General features: G+C 43.7%; 2 protein-coding genes across 3 annotated transcripts in view; one reads left to right on the top strand and one right to left on the bottom strand.

Annotated features, from left to right (window-relative positions):
• The window catches only part of FABP6 (fatty acid binding protein 6), a 37,892-nt gene extending 26,147 nt beyond the window's left edge, over window positions 1-11,745 (top strand). For both annotated transcript variants that reach the window (XM_054079437.1, XM_009565039.2), the window contains 4 exons: window positions 7,917-8,021; window positions 8,793-8,968; window positions 10,452-10,541; window positions 11,622-11,745. In XM_054079437.1, coding sequence (XP_053935412.1) covers window positions 7,955-8,021; window positions 8,793-8,968; window positions 10,452-10,541; window positions 11,622-11,675 — 387 coding nt within the window. In that variant the 5' untranslated portion in view covers window positions 7,917-7,954 and the 3' untranslated portion in view covers window positions 11,676-11,745. The remainder of the gene's footprint in view (window positions 1-7,916; window positions 8,022-8,792; window positions 8,969-10,451; window positions 10,542-11,621) is intronic.
• A 146-nt stretch (window positions 11,746-11,891) lies between these two features.
• Window positions 11,892-25,172, bottom strand: C1QTNF2 (C1q and TNF related 2). Its single transcript, XM_054079436.1, has 3 exons — window positions 24,868-25,172; window positions 18,369-18,617; window positions 11,892-17,090 (listed from the first exon to the last, which is right to left on the bottom strand). Exons 2-3 carry the CDS (start codon window positions 18,607-18,609, stop codon window positions 16,477-16,479), a joined length of 855 nt encoding a protein of 284 aa, XP_053935411.1. The 5' UTR covers window positions 18,610-18,617; window positions 24,868-25,172; the 3' UTR covers window positions 11,892-16,476.
• Between the last annotated feature and the right edge of the window lie 1,850 nt (window positions 25,173-27,022).

Raw genomic sequence — 27,022 nt, 5'->3', positions numbered from 1 at the left:
TAGTAAAAGATAAGTAATTAAAGGGAAGAATCCTGAAGAAAGACAAGAACAATTAAATTGAAATTGCTTGTATCAATCTTACTGTAAAATCATAACATTTTAGTATGTTTGTTAATGATCTTATTTTAAAAGGGGGGAAGTGCACCAATGAAAGTTCTGGTTGAGCTGGAAAATGCTACAGGTTTCAGTCACCTCTAGTCCAGAAAGGTTATGTGAAATTGGAGCAAGTGAAGAGGAATACTTGGTTGATAAGAGGAAGAAAAAGTCTGTCATTTTAGAAGTGTCTAATAGAGTTTGGTGCAGCTTAGCTCAATTTATCTACATTAACAAAAAAGAGGATATAACTACTTTCTAGAGCACTTTGGGGTAAACTCAGAGAAAGGAGTTCTGCTTAAGAGAAGAGGCAGTGCTGGCACAAGTACAAACAGGCTTAAATTAGCCATGCTTTAATTTAAACTAGAAATTAAAAGAAGATTTTTACGTACCGGGGAATAAATTCCCTGCTACAGTAGCAAAGACAAGAAATGATATAGAGTGCTATCAGTTCTAGAAGAGATTGAAACGGAGATTTCCCTCCCAGTTCTTTGTTTTGGTGCTTCTGAGTCTAGGAGTGCTGATTTGATTTACTTGTGTGTTAGACTCTGAAGAGACAGTAGGAAATAATGAGTTCAGAGGATTTGTACTGAACTTTCAGCTTGCAGAAAATTTGTTCAGTGAACTTGAGCTACGTACCACCAGCTCAGTTAGCATTAGCATATTTCTGCTTTTGCTCTCCAGAACCTTGTTTATGATTATCAGCTCAGACTGCTTTGTTCTTTCAATATAGGTCATAAAGCATAACTCAGACTATGATTACAGTGAGCATTTCTCAGTGGCACAGTCACCTTGCACCAGTAGTCCACCAGCTGCTTGTTCTTTTCCAGGCCAATACTTGCAAGCTGTTTGTGTGATCATGCGAAGAAATGGATCCAAGCACTGATCCAGCTGAAAAATACCTTTTAACTTCATCTTTGGTATTTTTAATTCAAAACAGGCCCTTGCTGTGGTTGCTACACTACTGCATAAATGGCTATGCTGGCACAAAGTGGGAGATGGCTCCGGAACAGCTGGGAATCACTTGAGCAATTGAGACAGCACTGTCATATTCTCAGGCTGCTCTCCTGGAAGGACTACTTGTGGTGATGATGGTGCCATTCATGATCATCTCCTCCTCTCTCCTGTTGCACTGGCAGGGCCAGACCTCAGCTGTGCCATTGCGGTAGCACTGGAGATCAGGGCAACGCTCAGCAACAGCAGAACCAAGGACTTCTTACAGGAGCTATGCTTACAGACCTTGTACAGCTAGAATGAATCACTTGGTTATCTTGCTCTGTGGAAACCACCCTTCCGGAGATCCAAACAGACTAAAAGTTTTCCTGGTAGAATGTGTTGGCAGGAAATAATTAAATTTCCTTATAGGGATTCCCAAAAATACTGGATTTTTGGAAGATCTGTGCCTTCCTCCCTTGCAAATGTTTCTCTCAGCTTCTGGTGTGATCCTTTCTTTCCTGTTTTTGTTAGGCAGATTCTACCCATCAGAATGTCACATCTGGGGCAAGGAAGAGCCTATACTGTGTCACCTGCCGAAATCCTGTAGAGCTGGGTGGTGCATTTCTGTTAAATATTTGAACTCTGTACTAGCATTGTTTTTTTAATAATTCAGCCACATCTTGTTGGTAATTACTTTTCTACTGCTTATAAGTTTAGAATAGTAACACCTACTACTCTCCTAAATGGATACTTAGTAAGGCAACATTATAATAGGACTCCCATGGAATTGCACATTACATTAACGCCAAATGAGTTCATTCTGAATTCATTGTGAATGATTAGTCTGAATACCAAAGGAATTAATAATCATTAGCCATTTACTATGGAGGGTTGCTGAATAATTGCCAGCTACAGCTGTATTAAGAATTTACAAGCTTTCCTGATCAAGTTTTATAATGAAAGAATCATTAAGCGTAGCTTCTTTTTCACTAGAGTGTTCCTACTTTTATTCTGAATCTGTGCTCCTTGTTCAATTGCATTCTAATTCTAAAAGCACTTCAAAGATAGTCAGTCAGCCTGGTTCATTCACTAATAGAATTACTTCCCTTATTTCCATTTTGTCTTTGAGTGTATCTCAGTTGGCTTTATACAATACATCTGAAAGGTTAATAAACTTTAAAGCATGCTGGGAGACGTTCAAGGGCAGGGTGACTCCGACATGACAAAAAGATTGCAAAAGCGTTATATTTATGCCTTTGTGGCAAGTAAATTCTGAAAGTAAAGATATCCAAGCTCTTTGATTTGGTTCCTGAAATTTCCCTCTGTTCCTACTAGCATTTGAAGACTCAGCTGTTTTGCATATCAGAGATAGCTGACTTTGGAGGCAGAGGGAATTAGCTGCTTGCTTTAGATGAATTTTTCCTTTGGGTGTAAGCTTCCACAAGAGTTCTACTTCTTTGACAGCTTACTCATGCTGGCTGTCTACAACAGCCACTCAGTTGCAGCTCATGTTATCCTGACAAATTCAAATAGGGCGTTGAGCCTCTTTGCATAACTTCTCCTTGTTACCAGTGGTTTGGTTCCTGCCCATAGTCCTGACAGAACACATTCAAATTCGGGATTTGTGTTGGTGTTAGATCAGTGACTCAGGTTTCAATGTTAGATATGCACAACCTAGAATGTGGGGCGTTGGGTTGTTTTGGGTTTTTCCCTCACTTGGTGAGACAAATTCAGTCTAAAAAGCCTGTGCATCTTAGACCTCGCAGAATATGATTATGCCTTTTCCTTGTGTTCTGTCTGCAAAGGGTGCTGTTGCATCTAATGATGCCCACCCTCGCTTGAGTTCCTCTGCAATCCCTGAACCCACTCAGTGGGTTTCACAAATGACAGTCTGCCACAACAAGCATTTGCAAATAAAGTTAGATTTGTTAAAGTGTTGGTGTAGATGTTTCCACTGAATTCAGGGTAGACAGCATTTGGCTTCTGGTTTATAATAATGTTAACCAAATCTGTATGAAGCAGTCCCGTGTCCTGCTGATTGCCAGGATAGCAATACAAACGCATTTGAGTTTGGCAAAGGCTAGTACTGTAAGATGTTTCAGTGATGCTGCAAACCAGTGCTTAGGAAAACATCTTTATTTAGAACTATGTCCCAAAATGAAACCTATGAGGATGATTGCTTATATAAATACTGATCTATCTGGATATACAAATATAAATAGTATATTTAACATGACTCTTACTGAGCTGATTATAAGCAGCTTGGGGGGGAATTTCTTTTACAGTTAGAAAACGAGGCGATGGGCAATTCATCTTGGAGCCTGAGCTGTGGCACGGGGCAGGCTGCAAGGTCTGCCATTCCCCGAGTGAAGACAGGGTTCTGGCAGGACTGAGGTGGGCTCAGTGCCGGAGGTGCAGCCTGGTCCGGGCCCTGGCAGTTGGCCACCAGATGGCAGGCACAGTCTTCTCCGGAATAATGAGATTTTCTTTGACCTACATAGAGAGCAGCTGCATCTTTCTCCACTGAAAATGAGAGATGGTGCCGGGTATGCTGGACATAGTGGCCACTTGCTGAAAGCTGTTTTCACTGTTTTCAGCTTTTACACTTGAAGCTTTTTATTCTTTTGCCTTTCTCTGTTACAATTCTCACCTTGTGCCAGGGAAAGATCTTTTGGTTTTCCACTGGTCTCAGTTACAGCTGTTACATGAGTTGGATTTTAACTGAGTTCTGTTAAGCAGAAGTATAAGATAACCAAAGTTGTTTGCAGCAGTGTGCAGGTTCTACATTGTAGTAGTTGGAATGGATTAAATATGCATAAAGTATTTGAAATACATCTGTACAGAGATAATTTTGGTTTAATTTAAATTTTTTTACTGGATGTTTCTGGAGTTTTCTGCACTGTTTAGTTCAGTGCCCAGCCCACCAGCGATGTAGCGCTGCTGTAGAGGCATGCAAAAGCGACATCACACACTTACAGCTCTGAGGAGACAGGAAAGTCATGAATGTTGTAAATGCAAAGTGTAAAGTCATTAAACAGATACTGGTTTTAGCTGAAACTGAAGAGATAGGAGGTTGGATGACTCACCTTAGCAATTGTGCAGGTGACCATAGCTTCAGTCAAGTCAGAGAGCCTCCGTTCTTTTATTCTTGGAGTAAACATTGTCCTGATTCAGTATTTGAAAGACTACTGAATGAAGGTCTTCATTCACCGATACACTGTTGAATTTCATTATAATTTGTAACAAAAAAAGCAGGATTGAAAATAAGGATTTATTTCAGAATAAGTAAGTAGAAACGTGGCTGCAAATTCGCAATGCAATGTAAGAACTCTTTTGCACAGACAGGTACAGATGAGGGCATGTTTGCTCAAAACCTGTTCTGAACTGGTTCTGTTCCTGAGCGGCCAGGCAGAGCCAGGATATTTCTGAACGCGTCGTGGTTTGGATGGATGTTGGTAACTTGCTCTAGAACTCTTATGCACAGCATGGCATACAACACCTTGAGAGTGAATAAACTCATGCTTAGTGTGTGGTGAGAGTGACCCACCCCATCAAGTAGTTATTCATTGATAAATTTACTGTACTATACGTTGGCTCTATGCCCACCACATTCCCACTGCAGGCAAGCTCTAAGTATTGTATAGTTGTGTAGGTGTCAGCATTTTTATATCAGATCACAAGGAAGTTATCAATATAATCTGATCTTTAGAGAGAGAGAGAGAGAGAGAGAACGTAAAATCTCAAGTACCGTCCATATAATCTGATTATCTTTTTCCTGTTTCACAGAACTATGGCGTTTTTCTTATCCAGTTTGATCTATCTTCCAAGGTCTATGTGGTGTTACTACGCCAGTGCCATTGTCCCACAATAAGTTTTATGTAAACGGAAGGATTTATGGCTTGAGTTCATTTACCTTCTTCACAGGGTTGTGCTTGTCTCTCTGGAACACTGAGCACGGTGCAATACAAAGGCCTTCAGTGCTCAGCTGGCCTGAGGACAGTTTTACTGGTCACCCACTCCCCAAAACCACAGTTGGGGCTGGACGGTGGTTATTTTTCAGTATATGCTGAGCTGCAGGGAAACGACAACAATCTTAACTAGGGACTTGCTCAGCCAGTTATGCTGAGCATCTGCAAAGATTCTTGCAGCCCATCGATGGAGCAAGTGTGAAACTCCTTGGGTGACTGAAAGCAAATGGTTCCTCAGAGCTTTCACTGTTTGCTTCTAAGGGTTTGTTTATTATAAGACTGTTTCAATTAATGTGCCATCCTGTGGACACTGGGTTAATTCCTGGACTTACAATTTCTTGCTGGCTGCATCATCCATTCACTATATCATCAGCTCTGACAGGTCACTTTTCCTCAGTGTTTCAGCTACATCACATATGAAGTAGACTCGATACTCTCTTCTAAATTGTATTTTTGAATTGGTGTATGACTGAAATTACTAGGGGTTCTGCCTCTACTAATGGCATAGAGGTTACACTGTTGAAGGAGCTTCACTGGTACCTACTTAGCTTTACCGCAGCAATGAGAACTTAAGCTTCTATGTATGTGCAACCGCTTCCTTGTTTTCCATGTTAATGCGGTTTATCAGCTAGGGCCTAAGCATCTGGGACCAGCTGATAAAGTTTCCTTTTCAGTTGTCTGCTCCTGCACAATTGGCCCTGAGTTCATCAATCTTGGGATTAAGCTGAAGGAGTTTTATATAAAAAAATAGATGTCAGATATGGTTGTGGGACAGTCAGAATCAGTTTACAAGCATTTTAAAATCAAAAGGGCAAAGGAAACATTGGTAGTGAATGAAGTTTCTCTGTTCCTTCCCTGAATCTTAAGCATTTGTAACTGATACAGAACCCCCCAGTTTCATACTTTTCTCCCACAGTATTGTATTTTGAATGCTAATGACAGGATATGGAGAATGTTCATGGAGAGAGGGTGCACAGCTCTCTTCTATTTCAAGTGTGGAGACATCCTTTTAATTGCATGTAGACGGCAGATGGCGTGGCTTTTGTGGTGTCATGAACTCCAGCACAATAGGGTCAGCTACTGCACAGCATGGTACAATTTAAAGCTGAGTAAATATGGGGAGAGTGAAGGGTTAGGAGTGGGAAGGCAGTTAATTCCTAGGACATTTGTCCCTTTTTTGTTTTACAAATTGACTGTGATTTTGTTGTGCTTCACTCTTGTTCATTTTCTGCATCTGTTCTAAAAAACTGTGTTCCTGCCAGGGACATAGACTCAAACAAATAGTCAGTGTGTTATTCTGGAATCCCTCTCATTTCCCCCCCCCCCCGTAAGGAAAAGTTTTGAAACTGCAAAAGTTCTCCTAAGGCAGGAAATGTTTTCCTGTTCAAACCTCTCATGCCCAGTGTATTCTGTCATTGGTTTAAAGGCTGTATATCTTGGGAACAGCAGTGACTTTGTACAAAAGAAAGCAGTTTAGTAAGTAAAAGAAAAATTTAATACAAAATATTTTCGTTGTGTTGCAACATATACTGACAAGTAATATGCCATTATATATATAGGTATATATAACAAATATATTTAAGTTTAATAAAACTAACCTCCTTTCCCACCCCCCCCAGATACTAATTTAAGGAATTAGCATGCACACTGGTATGCTGTGACAAAACAGTTGGGCACAGGATGTCTTCTTTCTAGCTCTTCTTGAATTTACTGCTGATATGACATAGGCTACACCCAGTCCCAAATCTTTGAGGCTCCCTCAAGACGCAGTCAGTAGTGGTCATACGAGACAGGACCCACAGGAGGCAGGATTCACCCAGAGGCACCAGTCTATCTCAGCTCTCTATAACAGTTTGCAAACTACAGTGCGTTTTCCAGTATGCAGGGTTTAGAGCACAGGCTGAGGGAGTGTACAGCTGGCTATGTAAACTCAATGTTATCAGTAGTAAAACTCTGAGATGTAGCAATGCTGCTTATTTGTTTCATTTTGCAGTAATGCTATAGCATGATTTATGATATTTCATTTTACTGAAGTTTCATTCCATTACTGAAGTATGTCTCACCTCTGACAGAGTGGAGTATGGATAAGTCTATCAATCAAAAATACAGGAACAGTTACATGGAATACATTAATTTGAAAATATGCCATGGAGAACTGTGGCAAAGTTTTTTACTCACCCAACCTTTGTTCCTGTCCTCCCTCTAATCAGTTATCTTACATAAATTACAACTCTGCTTTTCCAAATACTTATATTTTTTGTGGTTTATGGAAACATTTGCTAAGCAATACAAAGCCCTATTTGCTTCTTGATATTCAATAAGGGAACATGGTTCCGTGGACTAATCTAATGTACTTTACATTCTGGTAGTGTAAAATGTTTCATAATTCTTTTCTCTGTGTGGAGATAAGATAAGAAGAACGTATGCAGGTGCATTGCCAATGTCCTATGAGATAGTGATGGCGTTGCCCATATCCTACAAGAATTATTTAGGAATCTGTGCAGCTTGTTTAATATTTTAACTAATGTAGGGTATGCTTCCAAATAGATCAAGGCTTTCATCTCAGGACGCTACTTTGAAGCTTTTTTCTTCCTATTTCATTATAACTTATTTTATCGTGAATGCAAAATTGGGGGAATTTTGAAAGTAAAAATATATCACTTTATTTTAATATGCACTAAAATGAGACCGGAGCTTTGTCCTTGATTTCTGCTGATATCTAGTTTATTGTCAAGGATATATAATTGAATTATAACCTTGGTTTTCATACAGGTCAATGGCATCCATGCTAGTGACTCGCATAGATCGTAAAAGTATAATTCCACGGGGTGTGGATATAGGTGGGCTGAACAGTTTGGCCTGGTGTATAAAAAGGAGAGCCTCAAGCCATCTGCATTTATCCATTCTTCTTTGTTCCAGCTGCTGTTCTGCTTTACCAGCCACATCACCAGGGCAACATGGCATTCGCAGGCAAATATGAATTCGAAAGCGACGAGAACTACGACGAGTTTGTGAAGAAGATTGGTAAGTATGTCTGGGTTGTAAGTCTTAGAAACTATGAATTAGTTAAAAACACTTGTTTCGGAAGAGGTTTTTTACTGAAGTGTGCCGAGATCAACAGGGGCTAAGACTGGTAGGAGTGCTCTTCACTTCAGCAAGGAGATTCAGGTTTTATTCTTGCAAGCCCTGTCAGCTACAGGAAATAGGCCTGTTCTACAGAAGCAGTGTTATTGCTCAGTGGCAGCAGAATGAAGGGCCAAGGTGTTTGCAGCATGATGATCATGAAGGTCACTTTTTCTGTCCTTAGAATTCATTGGTGGGGGTATAAATTCAGCGTGAAAATGCTTGACAAAATCTTACACAGGAACAGGGATGCTATAATCTATGTGCATAAGTTCAGTGCTTGTAATAATTTATTTAAAAAGCAATGGCAAATAGTAAATACCTATGTGCAGCTGTAGAGCAAAGGCAGAAATTCATATACATTAAATTCCATGCATCTGTATGTGTAGATTCTATACTTTGCTTCTATACATATATTCTGTGTGTTGTTTCTCAGGGAAAAGATTGCAAGACCAAAGCATTATTTTAGCAGACATATTGATACACCTGTATCTTCCTTTATACGAATAGTTAAACGCAAGAGCTTAGATATAGCTGTAAAAAAAGAAAAAAAAACCCAAACAGATGCTCAGACATTGACGTCTGAGATCAAACATACTGTTAGCATGCTTCAATTCAAATACAGCTGGTAGGCTATTAGATCTGCTAAACTGTATCATTTTGTTGATTAAGGTCTCTCCAGTGACAAGATTGAATTGGGAAGGAATTGCAAAGTAATCACTGAGGTGGTGCAGAATGGAAATGACTTCACCTGGACGCAGCACTTCCCAGGAGGCCGCACCATGTCCAATTCATTCACAATTGGCCAGGAAGCAGACATGGAGACAATGGGTGGTAAAAAATTCAAGGTAAATTAATTTAGCTCTTAAGTTCTATGTTGTCTTAGTGGTTTTTTTTTTTTAATTTAGGGTGAAAGTCAAATCTATCTCAGGGACATCTTCCTTAAATTGTTTTTTTTTATTCTTTCTTATCTTAGAAACATAATTTTTTCCCCATTTCTTGATGCCTCTAGGAAAATATCTAAATCTGATTTTAAAGGCAGCTAGAGCTTCAGAACTGTACATACTAATAAAGAACAAGGATAGAGCATTAAGCACTTACTGGTGTCACAGTTGAAGTAGATGAAATGCTCATCAAAATTCTGAAGAGTTGTTTGTCAGCTGTGTTGTTTCCCAGCACCACACAACAACTGCAGAACTGAGGGGAGTGCCATGATCCCTGGCTCTGCCCATGCCTGTCTGCTGCGCTCACCTTTTGAAGTCACCTGTGCCCGAGCCTGAAATAAAAGACTCTGTAAAGTGAGGGGGGGCGAAAATATCTCTGTATCCTCCTTCCTATTGGAAATACAGAGCAACTTGCAACTTAAGCAGCCGCTAGCAAGAAGAAAGATATTGATCTGCTCCTGTCATGGACAAAATCTTGATACAAAGCGTGCTGTAAAATGGTTGCTTTACTTATCTTATTCTTTTCTCATCTACTCAAAGGGATAAGACAGCTAAACTCTGCATTTGTTAGGTGTCCAGAACCCTACCATAGATAACTGGATAAATGCTTTATACGTATTGAAGAGACAGGAGGACAAACGATTGCATCAGGGTGTGGTGACAGAGAATGGCAATAGCATTGCATGATTTCTAGAATGCTTTAGTCGCCTTTCTGATTATGAGAGGAAAAAACTCCATGTTTTTGGCTTTGAAAAATCTTTGTGAAACCTAACTGATAGAATAAGACACAATTCTACATGGTCAATTTATTGTGAACTTAATTTTGAAATATTACAAATTCTCTTCTCTCCTTTTTGGCCCTGGGCCCTTCAGCAGTCCCAAGCCTATTAAGTAGCCAAAGATTGAGGCAGAGTAAATGACTCTCAGCACGTAAACCGCTGTCTTTTATTATAGTGTCACATAAACTAGTAAGATGGTTTCCTTGTAGCTGGTAAAAAACATCCACTCGTCTCTTAATTTTGCATATACATGAGAATGCTACTTCAAAATCAACTCATGCAATTATGCCTTTGACTTCACTGTCAAGAGAACGACATAAAAGGGACTGAATGAGATGCATAGTCTGTAGTCACGTCATTTTTTAGAGTTATGAACAAATATTGTGTAGATATGGAATTTGTATGGTGAACATTTTTCTATTTAAATTGTGAACATTTAAGAACTAAAGCACAAGGATTTTAGTCTTCGTTAAACTGCATGTGTAATACGCAACTTCTACTTTTTTAAAAGTAAAAACTTTAAGCATCAGATGTACAGATGTTTACAGTGTATGTGATAATATAAATGCCAGTAACCCCAGGGAACATTAATCCTTTCTCTACTACAGGCAACTGCTAGAATGGAAAATGGGAAAATAGTAGCTGATTTTCCAAACTATCATCACACTGCAGAAATTTGTGGAGATAAGCTGATAGAGGTGAGTTCTTAATTACCCAGGCTAGTTTATAAAAAAACAAAACACAAAAATTAACCTTCTAGAGCCGCAAGTTTAGAATTTTCAGTTTAGAAAAAATCTTTAGATAAAGTAAAGTAAAACCATTAAATAACTTTCTCCTTCACTCTAGATAATCTACAGGTTTGTGCGGGTTTAATCAAAAAATTAAATGAACAAACTTTTCATCATGTATTTTCAAAACCTTGAAATGTAGATCTTGCATCTCAGACACACAGCTTTAGAGCTATGAGACTGGAATGTTCAGGTGGAAATATTCCCACACTGCCTTGTCTTTGACTGTATTCACTGTGCCTATACCTCAAGAAGAGAAAATAATGTGTCTAAAAGTTTTCACCTATTACTTATATGTTTCTATAAAGTTATTAACTTTGTTTCATTCTTATAAAACTACCTAGCTGCAACTCCTCACAGGATTTCTGTAGAGCTTTATTTCCTTAGTCTTACCAAAGGGAAAATAACCACCAAAACAAAACACAAAAGAGCTTGGATTTCAAGTAGCATCCTATTTTATCAACCATGTGGCAACATAGCTTTGGAAGATTACTGGAACTACACTACCTACTGTCAACTTATAAACCAGATAGTATTGTCAAATACGGCTATTTTCCTGCACTCACTTCTGTCTATACTAGTTATGTACATCTGAGTGCAACTTCAACAGAGACTAACCAGAAGTTATTCTGTGGATCAAGAAAGGATACTTTCCCTCCCTGACAGTTATGGTGTCAGTCGTCTGTTGCTTTTGGAAAGCGGTTTATCTCACTTGTCTGATAACGTGGAGTTGGCGAAGCCATGTTTAACATTAAATAGAATACATTTAAGTTATCCCTAAACACCTCTTTATAATTTGTGCAAGAATATTTTTGCACTGTGTGTTTCGGCTTTGACAAGGGACGTTCAGCTTACTTTCTAGATTATGCCTTCTGCCGAAGGGTAAATGTAGCTTCAGTAAAGGACAGGTTCTGCGTGCCAGCCCGCAGGTCTTTTAATTTGTGACACTGACTCTGTTCAACGAAATTTCTGGTTTGTTCTTTATTCCAGATTTCTAATGTTTGTGGTATAGTCTACAAAAGGACGAGCAAAAGGATTGCCTAAGGCAGTAAAGCCAGTCTCTTCCAGAACACTGAAAACCAAATAACAATACAAATAAATAAAATAAAGTTCTGATTGTCTTTCCCTCTCTCTTTCTTTGTATTACAAACACGTTCTTCAGGGGAGTGTTAACATTAATGCTTACACCATTCCTAAAGTTCTGACAAATCCTCAGAAAACCAGAATGCAAAAATCAAAAGATGCAACAAAGCATTTAATGATGCTGCTCACGTTTAAAGTATTTCAGGATATGATACGTACTCGGCATATTCCAGTGTTGTCTACCACCTACTTAATAGAAGCTCTATTCAGCTTCTGTCTTAGACAACAGGATGGTGCTGTGCCTAAAGTGTACCTCAAAATGCAAGACCTGATGAAAGTCTTGCAGCTGTGCCCAGCAACCGGACAAGGGGCAGCAGCCTCCTATTTAGTGAGGCAGCATTGATGCAACCTGGAAAAACTGAAAAAAACCCCAAACTTTTGGCCTATTTTATTAGATTTTTTGGCATTGGGGTGCTGACTGTCAAGTGTTAACTGGTGTAACTGAGGGCAGGCACACCTGGGGAGCAGGGCAAATGAGGGTCACTGTTAAATGCACCTGGATCCTCTTTAGTCCTCCAGAAGAAAGATGTGATCAAGACTTGAAGGCATCAGCCTGCTCTGTCTGCTTAGGTGGGTGCAGGAGCTCTGCAGCACTGGGTGCCTGGGACAGTGTGTTGGGCACATAGTGAGGATGCAGCCTTGCTCTGGGCCTTCCCTTCATTTCCAGCTGTGGCCTCACACCATGACTTTCCAGGCACTCAGTGTGCATTGAATCCACGGTTAGTGTTGGTTTTCCTCAGTAAAAATATTTTTTGATGTTTATTGTTTTTAGCATTGAAATGTATGGTTATAAAAAAAAAATAGAAAAATAAGTCTTGAGAGCCTATCATGTAGATCCTCCTGAAGGAAGGAAAAGGACTTTGTGAGGCTGAAGTAATGGGTCGGAAGCTGTACCATGCGGGAGTTGTTGTCCTTGGGCTTATCCCATACTGAGTGCTTTTTGCTCTGCTGCTATTTTTGCTGAGAACTCAAACCGTTTGACATCACAGCTTTGCCTGAGCTGAAACTGCACTGCTGCACAGTGCTGGGTATGAATGTGGGAGAAGCTCCTGTGGCAGAGAAACCCTCCAGTGCCTTTGAAGGCACCTGGGCAGGCACGTGTGTTCACAGCGAGGTCCATGCTGGTCTTTAATGAGCCACCAGCTGGACCCACTGAGCCTTCTCTCTGTTGCGAACTGAACACTGAAGGTTGGTGCTTCTGCCTTTCCTTGCCTCCCTGCCCTGGCATACTGGATGAGCTGGAGAGACTTGATTGTGCCAAAACGTGGTGCAAAGGGCAGTCCTGAGACTTGCAGTGAATGGTGATCTGTGGCATAAGAGGTCTTTCATGGGAGCAGCAGATATGGATGGCTTTTCAGTTGGGCAGGCTGTTCCTCCTTACTTTCTGATAACATCTGCCCATGTGCTCACCCAGTTGCCACCATTCCCAGCTCTTCTCCCACTGTGCTAGAGGTACAGGCAGCTGGCTGGGCTGCGGCAAGCAGCCTACGCCGGGGTGGTGCTCTCTGGAGACAGCTTGGCTGTGAAAACCAGAGATCTTTATTTGGTATCTTTCCGGAAATGTTGTGTTTCTGGAATAAAGAGACTTTATGTTATCTTCCATTTTAGTTTAAAACGAAGTAAATAACTGCTTGGCTAGATGACAATAGCAGCACAAACCGGAAATATATTCTGCATCTTCAGGCTGCCAGCCAGAATATATTATTTTTTAAATTCTCCGAAGTCTGAACCAGTCATTTTGAATTTTGTGTGGATTTTCCACATCCCTTAATAGTTGCAAGATTGGCTCTGCAGTGACCCAGACATGCTTGTACCTTTCCTGATGCCCTTCCCTCCCTCCCCTCCTGGGTGAGGCAGGAGGAGGGGAGTCTGCAGCTGCTTGGTGTGTTTCTTCTTGCAGAACTGGGCTCAGCGGAGGCACCTTGTTCAGTATGTAAGTTGATCTTAAGGCATCATAAGAGGAAATTCATGTTTTTCAGAGGAAGCTATGCAAGAGGTGGATGGGAGCAGCCTAGAGCAAAGAGGTCCTGAGCTGCTCCTGAAGGAAGGACCTTGTAGCCCCAAACTCAGTGGAGATCAGTGGTTCTCTCTATAACTTGCATTTTGATATTCCAGACTTAAAAGACGAGTGTAGGTTTTCATTTTCACTAGAATAAAAAGGATGCTTTGCCAGACAGTTAATAATTTCCACTGTGTCTCATCTGAGGAAACCAGCTTGTGTCCCATGAGAGGGCTGACACTGGGAAGAAAAGCTCCCTGCTGGGGCCTTCTCTGGAGATAACAAGGGAAGACTGAGCCACTGAGTTAATCTAATTGCTCACTGCTGCTTCCCCTCCACCCACCTCTTCTCTGGTTTATTCCTTCTCTGTGGTACTCCTCCAGCCCTGGTACCTGCCTTGTGCCAAGTGAGGGCAGCTCATAAAATCACTGGAGACTAAAAAATAAAAAACAACAACAAAACGCCTCAAATATCCATTTTTGGGGATAGGTAATGCACGGACTTGAGGGGAGAGTACTGAGAAGTGAAGCGAGGTCTCTGTCTTTTGGCAGCAGTGGGCTCTGAGCACTAGTGGACTAATTAAAGTTGTGCTGTGTAATTTCCATTCTGGATGCAGCACAGCTGGGTGGTGGTGTGGACAGGCAACATCCTCCCCTGTGTCCTACCACCTCCCCTGAGCTGCACTAAGTGCACGGGTGCTGGGGGACCTGCATTGTGGGGAAGAGCTGTGTGCAGCCCAGCCAAAAAGTGGTTATCGCCCTGCAGGGCTCCTGGTCTGTCAGCGTGGGAGCGCAGGGTTGGCTGTTGAAGGAGAAACAGTTCTTGAACTGCTGCTGCCTTTTGGGAAGCTGCCTGCAAAATGCACCCCAGGACACACTAAACAAGGGGATTTTGGAATGGGAAATACATTATCTGAGCAATCGCTGTCAGGGGAAGGACACCTACCATCCATTGAGCAGCTTCTGGGAAGCAGACAGCTGTTATTCTTCCACCTTGCAGATTTTCTTGCATAGAAAGCAAAAAAGTCTGTGCACCCCGCTGGCTAGGCTGGAGAGGGTGAAAATACTGTTGCACCTGCCCCTACAAAATCTATTGTTAAACCACTAGTGCCTGTGGAATCTATAACACAGTTTTGAAATACAATCTGAGACACTACTTTTATAAATATCAAGGCTGCTCCAGCAATACTTCAGCTTTATTTTATAAAATGTATTTGAAAAAAATTGTGTTAGATACCACGCAGTTACTGTAGTTCACAAAACTCATGCAAATGTTTCAACCTGTAAAAGTAAGGTTAAAAAAAAAAATCTTTGTTCTTATGGGATATCCCTTTAATGTCTAAATATGAGGATAAGAGGAACTGGAAGTTCATGACAGTTTTTGCCAAGCAATAAAGGAGACAAGAAATATGACTGGAAACCAAGAAAGCACAACTGATAGTGAGGAAGAGATTCCTTTCTTCTGCCTACTGAGGCAGAGACCTCAGCGTTACAGGAGTGTTGGACATCCAGGGGCAAGGCAGCCAGGGAGAGTGGCTTTATAGCAGAACTCTCTTTGCTGTGCTTAATAGTGAACCATTTTTAAGTGTGTCTGTATTAGTTGATACAGAGGAGGGAAAAAATGCTAAGCTTGGCAAATTTCACCTTTTGACTCTTATGAGTTTCCTCCATACTTTGGTTAGAACCAAAACATTGATTTTGGAGCAGCTGTACTATTTGACATACAACATAAAAAGGCAAAGCAGCAGTATAATACACCCTATCTGTAGCATTAAGCCCTTGAGGAGGATCTCGGCAACACAAGTATCTCCTTCCAGTAATGGCAAGCAGGGATGAAGGAAGTGGGTTATTAGTGAATCTGTTTCTGGAGTGAAGGTTCGTGCTGTCTTTGACAGCTGAGTCTTATCTGCAGAGTTCCTCCTCCACTATGACTCCCAAGGCCTGCGGGTATTTGGCTTGCACAGTCCAGCTCTGTTCACAGCTTACCAACGCTTCTCTTAAACTAGATGCTGGACTCGAGTGCTGGTATGCGGGAGCTGAAACCTGAGAAATGCCGGTGGTGCTCAGTGCCAACAGCTTGTGTCATAAAAAGAGTCTTACCTTTAACCTTAAAACTGAGCCCTTATCTTTGTGTCACTTCCTATTTAGGCCAGATGTCTTTGCTTATTAGTTCAGCTTTGATGATGCTGAGAGCTACTTTTACTTTTATAACTTTAGCTGACAACTTCCTGACTCTTAAACAGCTGGTAGAGAGTAACTGTATTAAGGATTGTTCTGGGATGTAGAAGGAGGCACAGTGGTACAATCTCCAGCGTTAATGGCAATTCTGAGCTCACCTTTCAGGAAATGGCTGTTGGCTCCCATGCTTTATAATGGTAAAATAGTAATATAATAATAATAATATAATCCAAGCATTCTGCACCAGTATTTGAGTTACATGTCCATGGTGTGTTGGAATCATCGTGAAAAACATAAAGGGTGGCTTTGAGACTTAGAGATTCACGAGGCTGCTTAGAGGTGAGTCCTGGTATCCTGTAGACTGGTTGATGCCGTCAAGTAAACAGCTACATAGCCAAAACAGGCTGTTAGTGCCAAGAATGTGAAATGGTATGATAATCCCACACGTGTCCATGTACAGGCTACACTTTGCTGGACTGAGGTCTCGTGCATTTCCTGTGTTTTCCCCATAGGCTAGTTTCTCATCCTATATTTCATTGAGATAATCTTGATCAGGATATATCAGGAAGCCAGTAAATAAGCTGTCTGTCCAGTAGGGATCATAGAAGAGCCCATTTTGTTCTGAGTAAAAGATCTGCAGCCATACCTCATCATCCTGCTTCAAAGAAAGGATGGTTGATCCTGAGGCAACGTCATGGTTCCCAGTGTTGGCATCAAAAGTCTTGATCCGGTACTGCCCATTGTGGACCAAGCCAATGGCCAAGTGTTTGTTGGCCAAAGTGATGTCATAAGTAAAGTAGTAAATACCTGGAATGCTGCATATAAATTTCCCACTGGAAGCATTGTAATGTCCTCCCTCGTTCATCAAAATCCTGTCAAATTTGATGGGCAGCCTTTCCCTTGGGTAGCTCTTGGAGACGGCCACAGAGAAGGCAGATCTGGCTTTGTTGGCATTACAGGTGCAGGGTCCTGGCATCCCAGTCTCACCCTTGTTCCCTTTGGGCCCTTTCTTTCCTGGTGCTCCATTTTTTCCAGGATTACCCTTTAAACCCTTGGGTCCTCTTGGGCCTGCCTTGCCAATAGCTCCTGCTTTCCCCTTTGGTCCTGGCTTGCCGGGGTTTCCTGTTCTGCCTTGTGGACCTAGAAGACAATTAACCTTGTCAGTTTTTTAGTGAAAAGGATGATATGGTGAGTGGAAAGGGGTTATGTTGTTGCTGCCATGTATTTTCATTTAGGAGTAAACCCTTGCTGGTGTGAATCCTGATGAGTTACCACCTGGGGCTGGATGTGTATCAGGACAGACTAACCATGTTAGGTAGGTAGCGGATGTAACAGGATGTAGGAACAGGACAGTCTGTTCCTTTGAAGGACCTAAAGGCTGGTTCAATTATCTGAGTCACTTGAGAAAAACAAGTAATTAGTTATGATGTTATCCAGGAGCAAGCTTTAAACCCTTGGGTTTTAAAGAAGTGGGATGGGTTTGTGAAGCTTTTGGAACCTAGTTCTGAGCAGATGGAGTATTTTTAATCTCCTGTCTTTTTTGGAGAAAAAAAATAGGAGGGAAGAGGGAAAGATGGTAGGTATAGTAAAATCCCATCTTAGTTGGGAGCTAGACCAGTAATGAACCAGAAGATGCCTGGTTCAGGGATTGCCTTGAGATGGGAAGCCGGCTGGCCACTGTCCCAGTGATGCTGAAACTGCTGATTAGTGCTGATTGCAGTAGTGTCTGATATAAGACAAATCCATGGAGATTTGTACCATGTCTCTTGACTTGCTGTAGCACCACCAAGTTTAAATGCAGCTGTGGGTGGACGCCCATTCTCCATATTGCCTGGTTTGGGGGTGGGAGAGGAGAGTAAGGTGCAGCTTTGGCATGCTGGTGTTATGCTGAACTCTAGTGCGCCGACAGGAAATCGCTGTTTTCTTGCCATAGCTGGTCCTGATGCTCATTGAGCCTGAGGCTGGATCTAAAGGACAGACCCACCTCGGGGTTGAAGTAGCATTGTTTGCTTTGATTTAGATTGACCGTAGTCAAAGCAGTGCCTGTTATCCAGCTAGACTGTTCCAGGCAGCAAGTATTTAATTTTTTCACCTGACTTCATTTCCCTTGAGAGCAGGAGTCAGAGAGAACTACTTTGCCCCATCTTGAAGCACATCTCAGAACAGGGAAAAATCGCACTTCACAACAAAATGAAGCCAGTAGCAATCACATGCAACATTAAGATACTACCAGCAAATATTGTGAGTCTGAACACCTTGGCAGGAGCTGACAAGTTGGGGAGAGTGGAAGTTTCTAAAAGAGTTTCCCAGATGTCAGCTGTCCCAGGGCTCAGATTCGGGATGTTCCTCTCAATTAGGCTATCACACTATTGCTTTTACATTTTATCCTTGTTGTGTTAAGAAGCACTGTTCTCTTACCTTCATCGCCATGCTCGCCTTTTTCCCCATCCTTGCCATCTTTGCCGTCTTTGCCTGGGAAGCCCATCCTGCCAACTGTCCCCGGAGTCCCAGGTGCCCCGGGTGGCCCAGGTGGCCCAGGGGGTCCTGGCAGGCTGCACGCCAACTGGGGACCTTCCTGCAGTGCTTCCTTGGCAAAGCCGCCGAGGATGTGGTTTGCCACACAGGGCACAGTCCAGAGGAGGAGGACAGCAGAGATCATGGCACAGCCTGAAAAAAGGAGATAGGACATGGCTGTTATGTGTAGTAGGCTGAGTGTGTGGGTACAGCGGTGTCCCCTCCACTGCGATGGTGTACTGTAGAAACTTGCATAAAAATGGGAGGTAGTTGGGGTTTTTTTGTGGCAGGTGGGGACGCTGTTTGTTTTGGTGTAATGTGAATTCAGGGATTTGGCTCATGGAGTTTTATAGGTACAACCAATATTTTTTTCAGACTTGATCTTCTCTAAGTCCATCTGTGGCCCATTCTCTGGGCCACCTTTCCGCTGAAACACAAGTAGCAGTGGCAGAGGGGTGCAGAAAGCAGATGCTCGGGACTAGCAGAGTGGAGGAAGAAGAAAGGATTTCGGTGTAAATTTCTCCAGTAGGACTTGCCCTGCTGCTGGGTCACTGGGGTTTCTTACTGAGCACAAAACTTATCATGTGATGCAAGGCAGAATTTAGAAGATGGGCTTGTGAAGACTTTGGGCAGAGTCAGTCCTCACTGCATTTTTGCCTAACAGTGTGAAATGAGCCTCTTAGCTGGCTGAGAACATCGCATTCCTCATCACAGCTCGGTTGCACAACCTGCAGCCAAATTCCCTGGAGGTCTCTGGCTCAGTGTTGGGGGGCAGTTGCTACTGCAGCTGTGACCAGCCTTCCTGCAGCCTCTGCTGGTGGTTTTCCGAACCTCTTGCTGTGCCCAGCTGCCTCCATGGGGGCAGTAGCTCAGTCTTTGTTGGTTACTAACATTCACCTTGGAAAGATAGGTAACTGGCCATTGTTTGTCTGCTGGCTCTGTAAAGTGATCCTTTACTTTAAGTATAGCAAATACCAAGGCCTTTTTCAGACCATCCCAGGCTCTGCCTTCATTCATGGTGGGAAGCTGGGCCTCTTAGGCTTGTCTCACTCCACTCCTGGATAAGGACATAGTGGCAGAAAATAATTTCTGGAACAAAGCTATTCCCATGAGTCTGCTAATGATACAGAGAAGTCATTATACAGTAAAATATCCCTCTGGATGTCTGCACATGGAGCTGTTTGCAAATAACTATGCTCCATGTGCAGCTCCTCAGTAACTCCACTGCATCTTGAAATAGTGCTCAGATGCATAGCAATTTAGAGAAGATGCTCAAAATCAGTCTGATTGGCAAGAGCTCGTCTTCCTGTGTGACCCACCCAAGACTGGATGTTGGAAGCACTTAAAATAGAGTTTGGGTTCTTCACTTGGTTGCAGTTATAGTAAAAAAGAGAATTTCCCCTATGGTGTCAGTTTCTGACTACGCTTGGGTAAAGGTTCTCCTGCCATCCCCTCCCCAGAACAGAAGGCCTCCCCGTGCCAGGGCTGAGGATTTTTTCCTCCCTTTGCTCTGCTGATGAGCGAGGTTATGGCCATGGCTACCAGCTCCCCAGCAAGGCAGGTGCTCCCTAGTGGGCACTGACCATGGGCTGAGGGGAGATGCTGATGGAGCAAGGCGCTTTTCCATTTGTATGAATATTGGAGCAAGCTGGAGGGGGATGAAAGGCGTTCCTTGGCCCAGTTTGTTTCTTTCAGCCTCTGTAGCTGGAGTAGTCCATGGAAAAAGGAGAAACACAGCCTAAAACTGCCCCATGCAAATCTGTGGCTGGTTCACCATTTGCTTGGTAGCTCTTTGATGGAGCGATCAAAGCCAAAGGATTTTCTTTTAAAAAAAAAAAGAAGGAATTAGCCCTGTATCACTTTGTTACAACTCCTGCCCTCAGGCTATGAGATACAAACTCTTATTTGATGGAAAAGACTAGTATGAAATTTTGTCTTTTCTACCTCTGACGGCAGGGGGTTAAATATTTTACAAGAATCATCCATTTGCATGGGCTTTTTTATCACATCCCAAAGTCCTGCTAATGAAATGCAGAATATAAGCAAGGATTAAAAAGCAAACAAACTGCCTTTCACATATTTCTTCGAGCTTTGGTGCTGAAACAAATTTGTAGTGAAATGTGGATGCAATAAAAGACAAGCTGGGATATCCCAGACCTTTCAATCTGTCAGTGGCCTTTTGGTCAGGCAAGGTCTTGCTTGGCGTTAAGTCAAATTCCGGGAGGCCTTGGCGTCTCTCCAGTAATGTTATGTTTAACTCTTGCACTGGAAGTAACATGTTAAAAATATTGTATGAATTTCATATTGGCCTTAATGCTCTCGTCTTGAAGGGTGTGGAAATGCATATTACATGCTCCAAGTCCAGCGAGTGATAAGCTCCATATCAATGCTGAGTGGGAGCCCCCAGTTCTGTGATATGTGTAAATAAGGACATGCAGAGGAGTGGGGAATGCAAAACAGATCTCCGTCCTGGATTTGGCTGCTAAGCCATTTTGTTCTTCAGCTCTCTAAGTTTATTTCTGCTGGTGAAAGGTATTGGTTCAATGACCTTGTGAGATGGAAATCACCAACCAGTATTAGTGTGGACAGTTCATAGAAAGGGAAGCAATAAGTTAAAACACCTTGCGGAGTGGGGGGATCCCAAGGAAAGCTAGGTCGCTGCTTCCCAGTAACCACCTCAAATAGGGCAGAAGAGAAGTGAGAAACATCTGGAGATGGATGATACTAATAAGTTGTGGCAAGGTAAAATGTCATTGTGGGGCATAACTTGGAAAAAAGCTGGGACCACTTCATGCAGAAAAGAAACGAGCAAGAGGGAGCACAGGGCAGGAAGGCAGCTCCTTCTGTTGAAGTTTCTTACCATAAGTAATTCTGTCGCCTTCAAACAACCCTGTTAGTTGACCTGATGGGATAAAAAGTGGCAAACACAAAATATTCCAAGGCTAGGAGGTTAGTAGTACTGATACTTGAATAGGCTGGGAATATTCTGCTACCTGGAGCTCTGGCACAGCTCCTGAGTTGATGTTAACTAACAGCTCCACAAGAATGTTTCATCCCACGCCACAGCAGTGCCTGTGGGATGCAAAACACAGTCACATTCGCAAGAGGATCTATAAATAACCCCTTAAGGAAGTCTCTTTGAAAGAAAATAAACCTCATGCTGTTCCACCTTAAAAGGAAAATTGCTCCTCACTGTAGAACATGTGATGAACTCCAAAAAGCAAATTGGAAACAGATCGGTATCTACCCTCCTTGCAGTATGGGCGGCAGGCCTGGCACTGGATGGTTTCAGATGAGGACTTACTTTCCTAATGACATTTTAATTAATGTCTTATGTTAAGAGGGTTTTGGAGACCTTTTGGCCGTGACTGATGCCTGTTGTGTGGGGGTGTGCATGGTGCCCAGGTGGTTACGAGAGCTGACTGGTGGTGGAGTACTTCTTAGGGAGGAGAGGAGATCCTGCGTCATCTGACTGAGCACAGTGACCAGGCGGTGGCTGTAGTTTGTACTTGCCTCTGAAATGCAAATTTCAGCTCCTCAGCACCTGGGGAGAGCAACACTGCTATTGGGCAATGATTTCAGTATGGAAAAGCAAGTGGACCAGCTTCACTCAAACAAGCTAGCTCAGATGTCCACAGCATAGACATGGCTGGGCAGACCTTAGTGCTGCCGTGCCTCAGCTTCTCCACAGCAGAGCCTGGGGCAGCTCCCAAGGCTCGTTTGAGGTAATGAAGTGCTTGGTGCCAAGCTTGGGCCAGAGCACCTCTTCATGCATGGAGTGCCTCTCCCTCAGTGACTGCATGACGGCAAGGTCTCGTACACACAGAAATGCTTTTCTTCCCAGTATTTAAAAAGATATCCATTCATTGAGTCACTCTGATATGGTATTTTCTGAATTGTTTAGCAGCAGTGGTGCTTTCTAGGTCGCTCGGTTGAAGAAGACCAAGCCCTTGGGCTCAGGTGCACTTGTGGTGGACACGACTCAGACAAGGGCAGCACTGAGTTGCTCTGAGGTAGAAGGTCTTGGAGTGAAGACCCTTTGAGCTCCCCGATGCTAAGTGGGGCCTGGCTGAGACCTCATGTACCTCATGTTCTGATTGAGGTTGGTCAAACCTCCACCTACAGAGAGAGGAGAGAAGCTCCAAAATGTGATGCAAAATGTGAGCTCTGAGGTGGAAGGATGAGGCTGACAGGTGTCCATCAGCTGAGTTTGAGAGACAGTGGTTCCCTATGTCTATCAGCTGAATCGATGGACGTTGTTGCTGTGTGTCCAAGGCATCCACTGGGATCAATGTAGTCTGTAAAACTGTGCTGTAGATCCCCACTGGGTAGTTTTGGGGAATACTTGCAAGGGAGCAAATCAGGAAGGGAGTGATTTTGGAAGGTGTGTTCCAGCTCTAAGATTCAGGAGTGAACTCCTTTCTAGAAAATACCTGAAGGCAAATAAAGCGATAAAGCCTCTGATTTGCAAGCATGGTGCATGCAGAGCTGAGCATTTCCCGGCTTCTCTCTTCCTACCAAGCTAGATGTTTAGGCTTCTTCACTGTAATTACATATGAAAATGTAAAGGATGACTCAAAGCAAGCACATGTCCGAGACTGGATGTTCCAGCTCTGCCCTATGGCTTTCATGTGACACTCTCTTTCTGCTTTAGGACATTTTGTTTTCATTGCTTGTTGCTTTGAGGGGCCCTTCCGTTCCTGCTGGAGCTCAGGCCCTTGGCAGATGCTGCCCAGTTCCCCAGCTCTCGCTGCTGCAGGTGCTGAGGAAGAGAGGCAGAGGATTAACTTTCCTCAGGATGGAGAAGTGCAGGGAGCAGATGGCTGCCTGGCTCCCCAGCTGCTCCAGCCAGCCTGTTTGAAGCAGACACACAGGCAGCAGGATTCTAACCCAACCCCTCCATGCTGAAGGCTGAGAATTCCATGAGCTTCTGTAGCACATGGAACATCTCTGCAGGGAGACTGCAAACCCATGCTCTTTCCTATCTTTTTCTCTGCACACTCCTTGTTGCCGGAGCTACAGCACATCACTGTTAGTGAAGAGCCTCCATCTCTGGGAGCTGTGTCTCCACAGGGCTCCTTGCAGCCCCCAATCCTGATCTGCAGTGTGGGATGGGCTTGCTGCTGCCAGAGGGGCTTCACAGGCACAATATTGTGGGGACACACCTCTTGCCATGTCTCCACTACAGCTTTGGATGCCACAACACTCCTCTCCACTTAGCTCCTGCAAGCCCTGCATGACCACCTTCATCTCAGCCAAGCTGCAGGAGCTTCCTGAACCACTTCACAGTTAAGAAGCCGGACCAATTCTATAGATTCTTATACATTAATAAGATGGTTCTATAAGAAAAGATTTTGCCTATAAGAGTGAGTCCCCGGTGTGAAGGATCAGTTGTACTTTCTGGTGCTTACAGGGCAGCTGGGCTAAAATCCTGTCAGAGGGAAAATCCCTGAGGGTTTGCCAGATGTGGGGAGGTTTGGTGGCACGTGCAGTGACTGGATGGTGATTTTTGGCCAGGGAAGCCAGGCTGTGCCATGCGGTGGTGGTGTGCGACTGCCCATGGAGAGGAAAAGCACAGTGGGAGAAAGAAGAGGAGAGAGTCAGGGGGAATTGCTTCTCAGAGGGAGGGAAGAGCAGGGTGGTCTGATTGCCCAGGAGGGGACCTAACAGTGAACAAATGACCGTGGCTTTCTACTCCATTTCCCTTCAGTGCTGGAGGATTTCTTAAACAAAACAACCATCTTCCTGCTTCACAATTTCCCAGTACACCTCAAGGCCTCTTAATTAATCTTCAAAATAATTGTTATCTCCCTGAGCCTAATTCTCAGCTCTGGTGGTTGCCCTGTGGTGTCCATCCCCGGAGTGGAAGTACCAGGAGCACGCGGGCACACAGGGCTGATTTAGATAAAATAAGGTCTGCTGCCAGTGACAGCAGCTGAAATGGATGTGTTTAATTACTGATATAAGCTGGTGGAGTAGTTATACCAGATATGAGGTTGACCTGTTATCTGCTATTGCACAAAGCAATGTCAAAGGAGATAAAGGAGAGCGATGCATCTCCTGTGCTTGAACCTGCGTTACATCTCTTTAGACAGCCAGGGGTGCCCGTGGCAAACCTTTCCTAGCCCTGGGATAAAGCCTCATTACAGAAGGATTGGTACCAGAGCTAAGGGAGAGGCTGCAGTTTTGCTGTACAAGGTGGGTGCTCCCAGGAAAAGCCGAGGAATGTTTCCTTCCTGGAGTATTTCTTTTAACTGGTGACTGTTGTCTCTATGGATTCCTGTGCAGGCATTGGAAACCTGAGTGCTCAATGATTTAGACCTTATTTGGTAACCTCTCAAAGTTAAGGTTAAGGGGAGGAGGGGTGTGTGCGGACGGGAGAAGGAAAAATGAATCTACTCACCAAGATTAATCTCTTCAGTGAGATCTTGACAGGTACTGGAAACATGCAGGACTTTAGGACTTAGATGTTTTGCTGCAGGTCGCTGTCACGCGCAGAGCCCAAGCCCCCCTCTTGCCACAGCAGTGTCCGTCTGAAGGGTATGCAGGATTGACTGTAGTTCTTTTTTATTAACGTTTTACTTCTTTTTGTGCAGATTGCTGGCTTCCTGCAGCAGCTCTAGGTTTTGGCTCTTTGTTGCCAAAAGCATATTTTTATTACTGTGTAATGGGTCTGCGCCTCTTCCTCTGTCACGTGGCACGGGAAGAAACTTTTACGCACATATGGCTGGAAAGCTCACAATGCTTGGGGAGTTCTTTGCTTTCTCTCTCCCCTGTAGTCTCATGTGAAAGGGTTAGGAGCTGCCTGTATTATTTCTGACTGACTGCTGTAACCACTGCCTGCGCAAGGAGGATTTGTAGGGGTATGGATAGCTCGGATTGAACTAGGGAACAACTTCAGTACTTGGTCCTGGAGCATTAGCATGGGAAGCACATCTTGTCCTAAGGGTGGAAACTCACTTCTGAAACAATTTAGACAAACGGGTAATGACGGATTTCTCCAGGCTTGAATTAAAGTTCATTGTGGTGAAGCTGCAGCTTTGCAAATGTGCATTTTGAGAGGAGACTGCGTGTACCTCAGTGCTGCTTTAGGTGGATGGATGCGGCAAAGCACAGAGACTTTGCCATAGGGATGATACAGCAGGAATGTTTCTGTCTTTGGAAAGGGTTGGGATTTTGTTTTAAGCTTCCAAAGTAATTACAACTCTAGCAATTGCTTAAGGTAAGGCAGTAACCATGGAAGCGGTGGTTGAAGCTGGAGTTTAGTGGTCATGGGATGAACAGCCAGCTGTGCCAACACTGAAGTGTTGAGTTGCAATAAATCCCTGTCTCTTCTTGTTTCTCTGTGGCAGCAATTCATGGTGTTATAGATCTGGGCAGTGTTGATATCCAGGCTTATACCAGCCCATTACACCCAGAATCTGCAAATGCCTTATGACTCTCAAAATATGTGAGCAAAGGCAGCGCTTCCCTTATGGCCCTGGGGAGGTGCAGAGGCACGAGACAAATGGGATTGAAGAGTTTCCCTACCCCGCATACCACAGCCCATCCCCTGCCTCCCTCTCGACTTTGCAGGATGCTCTGTGATGCTACCAAGGTTGGTATGGGCCAGAGTCTTTTTAAGTGAGCAATGAGGAGAAGCTAAAGAGGAGCTGTGACATGACCTAGGCATAGAGCCTGGCTCCACGGGCTCCTGGGCTGATAGTGTGGGGGGTTACAGGGGACCCATCACCCTGCAGTGAGGCTTGCAACGGCCCTGGGGCTGTCATTGCCCACACAGAGTGGGTCATGGGTGACCCTGGCGGCAGCCTTTGGCTCCTGGTTGTGGGTGCAGGGTTCCTACTCTGCCTCAGCCAGGATCCTGCGTGGGGTTTGGGAGAGGCATGTGCTTGATGGCAGGGCTCCAGATCCTGCCCTGCTGCTCTCCAGCCAGTAAATATTTTCTGCTACGTGTAGATTGTCAGCTGGTTGGGAGTATGAGGGAAGTGATGTTCCTTACTCTGCCAGAATTCATCCTTATCGGATCTGTTGTGGATTTTTTCAAGCTTTCCCCTGCACTTGCTGTTAAACATGAAGGGAAAGATATAACACAAAAATGAAGAATGTATACAGTTTGCTTTGTGAGCTGTAATCAGCTCAGCTGCTCCTGGGAGGGATGGGAATGTCTGGCTGAGGAAGCACAGGGCTGTTTTCTAGCTGTGTGTTTGGTCCTGCAGAGCTCCATGAGAGCTGGTGCCCCGGCCCCCAGCTCCCTGACAGCTCAGCCATCTTCCCTGCCATTGAACAGCCACCTCCCTCCCCAAACCCATGCAATCCTCACCTTAGGTTTCAATGGGATAAGGGCTGTTTCAGAAAAGCTACTGTATGGCTACAGAGCTCTGGTGTGCGCATGGGGAGCTGCCTCCTGCCCCCTTGGCATTGGGGACAGCCCAGACGTGGGCTCTGAAAGCCACTCTCCCCTGAGGCAGCTCTGGTGATTGATCAAATGTGCATTCTCACTTTTTGCCTCTTTCCATGAAGTTTGTAGGAACCCAGTTCCCTTGGAGAGCATCTCCTGC

Source organism: Cuculus canorus, chromosome 14 (assembly GCF_017976375.1).
Source record: "Cuculus canorus isolate bCucCan1 chromosome 14, bCucCan1.pri, whole genome shotgun sequence".
Taxonomy (NCBI): Eukaryota; Metazoa; Chordata; class Aves; order Cuculiformes; family Cuculidae; genus Cuculus; species Cuculus canorus.
Note: the sequence above shows the minus strand (reverse complement) of the source record. Positions and strands in the feature narration are given on the sequence as shown.

Excerpts from the sequence above, each read along its gene's own strand:
- C1QTNF2 (XM_054079436.1), bottom strand. The coding sequence starts at position 18,609 with ATGATCTCTGCTGTCCTCCTCCTCTGGACTGTGCCCTGTGTGGCAAAC. Across the intron at positions 17,091-18,368 it reads AGGCGAGCATGGCGATGAAG|GTCCACAAGGCAGAACAGGA; the intron begins GTAAGAGAACAG and ends ATTGTCTTCTAG.